The sequence below is a fragment of the Montipora capricornis genome, chromosome 11 (assembly GCF_036669925.1).
Source record: "Montipora capricornis isolate CH-2021 chromosome 11, ASM3666992v2, whole genome shotgun sequence".
NCBI classification, from domain to species: domain Eukaryota; kingdom Metazoa; phylum Cnidaria; class Anthozoa; order Scleractinia; family Acroporidae; genus Montipora; species Montipora capricornis.
In genome coordinates this window covers 31,506,273-31,513,772 of record NC_090893.1, presented here as the reverse complement: position 1 = coordinate 31,513,772, position 7,500 = coordinate 31,506,273, and the positions used below count along the sequence as shown (strand labels likewise).

At 39.2% G+C, this 7,500-nt stretch overlaps 1 protein-coding gene across 1 annotated transcript in view; it reads left to right on the top strand.

Moving 5' to 3' along the window:
* Positions 1–7,500, top strand: part of LOC138023381 (N-acetyllactosaminide beta-1,6-N-acetylglucosaminyl-transferase-like) — a 14,691-nt gene that overhangs the window by 7,148 nt on the left and 43 nt on the right. Inside the window, exon 2 of the mRNA XM_068870391.1 lies at positions 6,593–7,500. This exon is cut by the window's right edge and continues 43 nt beyond it. Within this exon, the coding sequence (XP_068726492.1) occupies positions 6,593–7,500 (908 nt within the window). The remainder of the gene's footprint in view (positions 1–6,592) is intronic.

The window sequence follows — 7,500 nt, the reverse complement described above, 5'->3', positions numbered from 1 at the left end:
ATTTTTGTGTGAAACAAGGGCCCGTAGTTTTTGCTAAAGAGTCAATGCCGGGAGAAAAATTTCACTGGTGCTCCCTAGGTTCTACCATTTACTCAATTCATTTACTGTCTGATGGGAACTCGCAAATCTCGACGAAAACTTCGATGTAAAATGAAACTGCACACGGCATGTTATATATTTTCGTCATTATCATTATCATTATCATTATCATTATCATTATCATTAATATTACTATTAATATTTATTATTAATGTTGTCAATATGGTAAAACGTTATTACTGTTATTGAAGGAAATATATTTAGTACCCTATCACTGAACTTCAACTTGTTTTTCTTTTTTTTTTTTATAATACAGTTCAGCCCAATGAAACTTTCCTAAACAGATTGCGACTCCCTGAGCTTGCTTGATTTGAGCCGCTTTTCGTAAGCTTGTGGGGCCACCTTGCATCAAAAGCAAGAATTCTGAAAAGGAGGCAAGCCCAATGCTAATTAAAACATTCAATGCCAAGTCTAATTTAGAACTACCGCCTAAGCTTGCGACCTAAATTTGTCCCCATCTCCTGTTTTTGAGGAAAAACAAAATAATGTATAGGATATGTTTTGTTAGATGCACAGTTTGTTTTTTGAAGGAATGAACTTTGATGGCTTTGTCAGCTGCAAAAACTGTTCTGCTTGTGTGTTTTATCTTGGTTGTCACGCAATTAATCATCGTTTACCAAATGAGATCACGCAATAAAAACCCAAGCCAACCAACAATACAAAGTCGATTGAAGTCAACGAAAGCACCCTTGAGTGGCCTTAAAAACGGGATGCGGACAGAGTTGAAATATCCATCACATCAAACAGAGCTGATGAAGAAACAGATGACAAACAAGGTTTCGCCAACAAGCACACTAGAGGTAATTCATAAAAGGAAAATTCACTAGTTGAATCCTCAGTCTTTTGCATAAGAGTATTCGGCCGAAATGTAACCAATGGTTATGTAACATGACTACTTGTGCAAATCCAGATACAGTTCAATAGTTTCTCAATCTGTTTAGCATTTTATATCTACATTACAAAATGACCATCTTGAACTTGGAGACAGGGTACCAATATATCACTTCCTTTTCTTAAGAGAAGCCATTCTAGTATGGTCTTTTATGTGGTCAACCTGACAAAAAAGCCATTGTTTGAACGTGAGCACTCTTGATTACTGGAAAACGATTGGCTGAAAAGTTGGGAAGCGAAGTCTTATTGCTCAGTTAAGCCCTTGATGATGTGGGCTAAAACCTGATTTGGCGGGATTAACCTCGCTCCTAGCCCACGGGGTCAATTGCATAGTTACTATAACCGAAAGAAAGATCAAAGTCTGAAGCAAAGTCGTTTTGTGAGGCAGTGTGGCCCAGTGGTTAGGGCGCTTGCCTTGAGATCCGGAGATCCCGGGTTCAAGACCCGTTCTAATCACTCGTAGAATTTGTTCCTGGTAGTCCTAGGTTCAACTTCCCAGCTGCACTTGTAAATAGCCAACTGGTTTGCCTCCGGCCAGTTGGGATTCTTAGCAGTTGTTGTTGTGTTCTGTCGTTTCGTTCATTGTGTTTCATTGGCCCTGAAAAGCCCCTATGGGGAGAAGTCAATTAACTATGTATTGTATTGTATTGTATCTAGGGTAACCTGAGCAACCCAAGGAACAAAAGAGGCCGAAAAGGAGTAAAAAGAAAGACTGAGAATATTGCACAAAGAAAATTTAAGTTTTTTACAAGTAAGACTTGCAGTAGAGACCTTTCGAGTTTTTTCTCGTAAACTGTGTAAAGCAAGGACGTGTGTAACAAAATTGGGTGAAGGATGAAAATTATGGGAAATGAAATACAGCAAGGCTGGTTGAACGGTGAAGGAATGTAATGCTCTCTTTCCGTCCCGAGTTTCCTCTGCATTCCGACTCGGTCAGGAACCCATGGCTAGCGAGGAGCGTACAACTTCATTGTATTTGTGAAGCGGCGTTTTTACACGCCGAGTTATTTCCCGGGAAACTAAACTTCTCCAGGTAGTTGCAAGTCTTGCACAAGAAATTAAAGTATTACCCACGCAATGAAGAATGGTCACTAGTGCAAGCCAAATTTTATTTAAGAACTCTTCTAAAAGTAGCTTGATCTGTGAAAATGCCGTTACATAGACCAAGGCTAGCAATGGAGTTGCAGGGCTCCTGACTAGGTCTTACTATTTACTGCTTTGATTGGTTTCAAAGATGCCAGCCTTACACCAGGATTGTATGGCTTTGAATTACTCTGACGAAAAAACACGATTTTTCAAAAAGTCTCAAATCCACGAGGAAACGCCGCCAAAATGGTGTATACGCTTTTCACATTATGAATTTAGCTTACTTACGTCAAAATACTTGTTTTTCATAGCATCCGCCATTTTTGGTATGTCGCCAGCATACTTATTCGAGAAAGCCTGGAGCGAATAAACTGTCGGTATGAAACTGATCGTAGAAAACTATTCAAGAGCTAGGAAAGTTATTGCCATTATCGTTCTTATTTTCTACGTTATAAAATACAAGAAAATATTTCCCGACAAGGAAAACTGAAAAAGGGCAATACAAATTAAGCTTATTACACAGCGTTTTAATTTTGAGACTTCGTCGTTTGGCATTGCTCATAAATTGATGTGTATCGCTTGTTCTTTCGGTTTCTTAATCCTATGGCGGCTATCTTTAAAACCCACTCGTCTATACAACAAGATTGAAACCCAGGCAGATCATTGGTACTGTAGTTCTCCGTCATCCGCAACTGCTTCCAGCATCTCCACCCACCGATCAATTTCGCTAGTAACAGCAGAAGCATTCCTTAGCCTTTCATTAGCCTTTGTTACCGCGTCCGAAGAACAACACGAACATTTGCACCCAGAAAAAAATAACGAGAAATTGGAATTTTTACAAATGAAGGGAACAATAGTAAACAGACAAAATCACGACTCCAACATATCATCTAATCTCAGTTAATTCGAACGATCTCGAAGTACTCCTCTTGTTCTTCCTCTTGAGCTCTTTCCCATCGATATGCGGCTGCTTTTTCCTCAGTAGCCACGAGTCTAAATCGTCATAATCACAGGTAAGTGACTCAGAATGTTTTTCTCGTAGTCAAATGATAACTCCGAAGTCGATAAATCATGATCGCTGGAAGACGAAGCTTGGCTTTAAGACACTCAAGTAGCAGCGAGCTAAATGTTGAGTAAGTAACGTCATCAGTCCTCGCTCCAGGTTTTCTCGAATAAGTATGCTGGCGACATACCAAAAATGGCGGATGCTCTAAAAAACAAGTATTTCGACGTAATAACATTGAAATGTTGGTGAAAGTAAGTTAAATTCATAGTGAAGAGTGTATACAACATTTTGGCGGCGTTTCCTCGAGGATTTGAGACTTGTTCCGGAACGCATTAGACTTAAAATCTCGCGATCTTACCTAGACCTCGGACCTTCCTTTCTGTTTAATATATTTAATAGCCACGGACAATTACTAACTGTGTTAAAAGCTGGGTGAGGCTTTGATTGTAAAAGGTATAAGCAGGGCTGAAAACAATTGCTGATCATAATAGAAAAGCACTGGATTATAGAATTAGATTAAAATTAAAATTACATTGTCTATTTTTAATGCCGTTCACAATTCCTTAGCGCCCAAAAGTATACAAGACCTGATAGTTCATAGGAAGAACGTTAGTTATAATTTAAGAGGTGACTATATTCTCTCGCTACCCAAGCCAAAGTCTACTACATATCGCTTGAACGCAGTCCGTTATATTGGTCCGAAACTCTGGAATTCACATCCGAACATGTTTAGAAACATAACGAATTTTAAGTCTTTTAAGAGATCCATTAGACAAATTGACCTAGTACAATTTTTATAATTTCGATGCTTCTTTATTGAATTTAGTATTTAGTTAGATATAATATATATTTATTAGATTTTATTGTTACCATCTTAATTACAATATATTCCACTTTTAGTTTTTAAACTTTTAATTTTAATTTTATTTTGTTTGTGGAATACCTGTAAATTAGCTGGCGCCCTTTCACAGACCCCGACTTTGGTTACGTCTGTGAAAGCACGCCTTTATTGTAGCTAAGTGTATTTTCACAATAAACTTTTATTGTATTGTACTGTATTGTAGAATGGGAAGGTGTAAAAGAAGATGAGATTATGAAGAGGAGGGAGAATATAAATCTTCCCCTTTGTAGTAAGGCTCCAAAACTGTAAGGACACTCCAAAAACCCTAGACTTCACCTTCACTTATCGCTCATCGTTGCTTCAGTACAAATAATGCTAGCCGAGTGCTCACATTTCCCAAAATTTGAACAGCAGCCGTTGAACCACGTGTAGTGTAATGAATGCATTCTCAATATACAAAAGTGACAAACCTGTTTACAACGCATACCAGCAGACAAAAGGAAATGTCTCCACGTATTGTTGTGTAAATAATACAAAACTAAATTCAATCCTACCGTTTACCATTACACAAAACACGTTGTCTACGCATTGCTGTTAAAAGATTCAGAAAACCGCAAATCAGAAAAACATGTTTATACTCGAAATGTCACCGCCTACAAAATGCCATTAAAAATAGTTTTAAAATACAACTCCACCAAGTACAAAATAAGTTTTTCGTTATTTAAGCTTTCTTGCGTTAAATCTCAACAACGGACAAATAAGAATGTTAGCTGTCCCTCGGGGATATGAGCCCCTTGTTCCGAGTGAATAACCCCGACTAATCACCTGGCTTACTTCACTAAATGCCTTCCAGGTCAACAGGAAATACATAACTAGATACAATTTGATCGTCTCGGTGAAAGTAGTCCTGAGAAGGACGGTTGACAGTGAGTAACGTCACTTTGACAGTCTGAGCGGAAGTCATCATCACAGTCAAGTAACGGTTGAAAATTCAAACGAATGTAGTGATGCTCTGGTCCTTATTGCGATTGGTAGTGTGAAAAGTAACATGATTCCTTGTGAGGATGGTGCGTGGTGATTGGTGAATTATGATCCGGCTTGTAAGTGATGGTCGCAGTAAGTTTGAAAGCTGAGAGGAAAAACTGTTGTGTGTAGTTAAGATTTTCTGTTAAGTTATGTTTGTAAAATTTTATCCCAGCTTTCAAGTATAAGGCGCTGTTAGTATCTTTTGATGTTACGTCACTTTTTACCAGCATATTACTCCAATTAGCCATAGACTACAACAAGACTAGCATCAACAAATCCTTGTTTCAACCACCACTACCCACAGATAGATGGAGACTTATTACACCTGTGCCTAACTTCAACGTACTTTCAATACAACGGAAAATACTACCGACAAATTCACAAGACAGCTAAAATCTCACCCGTAATCGTTTCCGTTGTTGTGGATGAAACTGTCATGCAAAACATCGTGGAATAGGCCTTAACAACATAAAAGCTAACACTACCCCTATGGCTACGTCACGATGACGATACTATGCGGCAGTCCACAAAGAACGGAAGAATTCTCAGTAAAAACACCTTATTAAGCAAAATGCTGACATCCACTTCACCAATTAGATCGAATGAAACAGAAATACCTTTTCTAGACTACTTGGTTACGTGTTACCACTGAACTATTGAACCCGGCAATTATCTTACAATCCCAGGACACACAAAGCGACCACTATAAGAACCTTCATGAGGCGAGCATATCGATAGTTTGGGACTCAACCGATAGTTTACCTAACGAAACCGAGTACTTTTAAAAACAACGTTTTTAGGAAGAACAACTGTAGCACAGATGTCTTCAAACGCAACACATACATCAGACAAAACGACAACAGTCCTACTACGTCAACCGCTACCACAACGACAATACCGTACATAAGAGGGACTGAAGCTATCGCACGCATACGCGTTTCCCACGACTTTATGACGCTCATTAACTTATGTCAAAGCCAGAGACGACCCCAAGGACAGACAGGGAGGAGTATACAAGATCACATGCTGCGATTACCAGGCCTCTTATTTCGGTAAAACTGGCAGAAATATAAATAAACGACTTACAGAACAGAAACCAGCGAATGGTGATCTCAATAGCAATATTGCAGAACACCATTCAAGAGCAAAAGACAATATCGACTGGGACTCTTCCACATGCTTAACCTGCGATCAGGCCCAATTGAGCATCGCTGTCATGTCCTCTTTGGTCGGCGCTCGCTTTTTTCGTTTCTTCTTCTCCTAACAAAAGTGGAACCTGATCGCAGGGTACTGCATGCTTTACCTACTGTAGGAACTATTACCAGAGCCTTGCACTTAAAACCTGGTATACAAACTACATTAAACTGTTGCCTACCTCTACCTGCGCCTTACAAACGAGTACTTGACAGAAAACTTTAACTTGACAGAAAACTTTAACTGCATCACTACATTTGCTTGTACTTCCAACCGTCACTTGACTCTGAAGATGACTTACGCTCAGGTTGTCCGAACGTCAGTCACTGCCAATCGTCCTTCTCGAAAATCCATTAAGGTATTTAACTCCTGGGTTCAAACTAGTTTATGTTTTATGAAATACGTAACTACTGATTTACTTATGTAAGTTAGAATCTTATCACTTGCAGGCCAGGAAGTGGGAAAGGTGCCAGAAGCTTATATCCGGTGAGGAAAAGCTAAAGGGAACTGTTACTAGAACACCACCTGATTCAGAAATTAACGCCAAGTACACTCCCAATCAGGACTGTGCTCAAGTCTTAAGACACCATTTCCGCCATCCTCCTGTGTCCGAAGAAGAAAAGCAGCTACCCATCGCTTACTCCATAACATTATACAAAAGTGCACGTTTAGTGGAGAGAATTCTTCAAGCAATCTATATGCCCAACAATGTGTACTGCATTCATATCGACACAAAATCCCCAGACGCCTTGCTGAGAGCCATAAAGACTATGATACGCTGTCTTCCAAATGTCTTTGTCGTCACCAATAGGACAAGTGTTTTCTGGGGACATTTTAGTTTGGTTCAAGCTCAGCTCAATTGTATGGAAGAGCTTTTACAGTCTTCTGTGAAATGGAAATATTATATTAGTTTAGTTGGACAAGATTTTCCACTTTATGATAACAAGGAAATTGTGAGAGCATTGCGAACTCTTAAAAACCACAACAATATTGGCAGTAAACCTGTAGCAAAAAAATTTCAGAACCGCACGAAGTTCATCCACCGTTTTATCAACAATAAGTTCGTTACCGGTGACAAGAAACCCCCTCCACCTCACAACATTACAATTTATAAGGGACTAACCCACATTATTGCGATACGACAATTTGTTAACTTTGTACTGCACAGCCAGATCGGGAAAGACTTTGTTGAATTTTTAAAGGATACTCACATTCCAGATGAAATGTCGTATGGAACCTTACATCAGTATCCGCATGCCCCAGGTGGAATCCAAGGGAAACAGCCAGAGTGGATACCACGCGCTTTGATATGGCAGCAGCGTGATAAGAAGAACAAAAATTCTTGTAAAGGATTCTG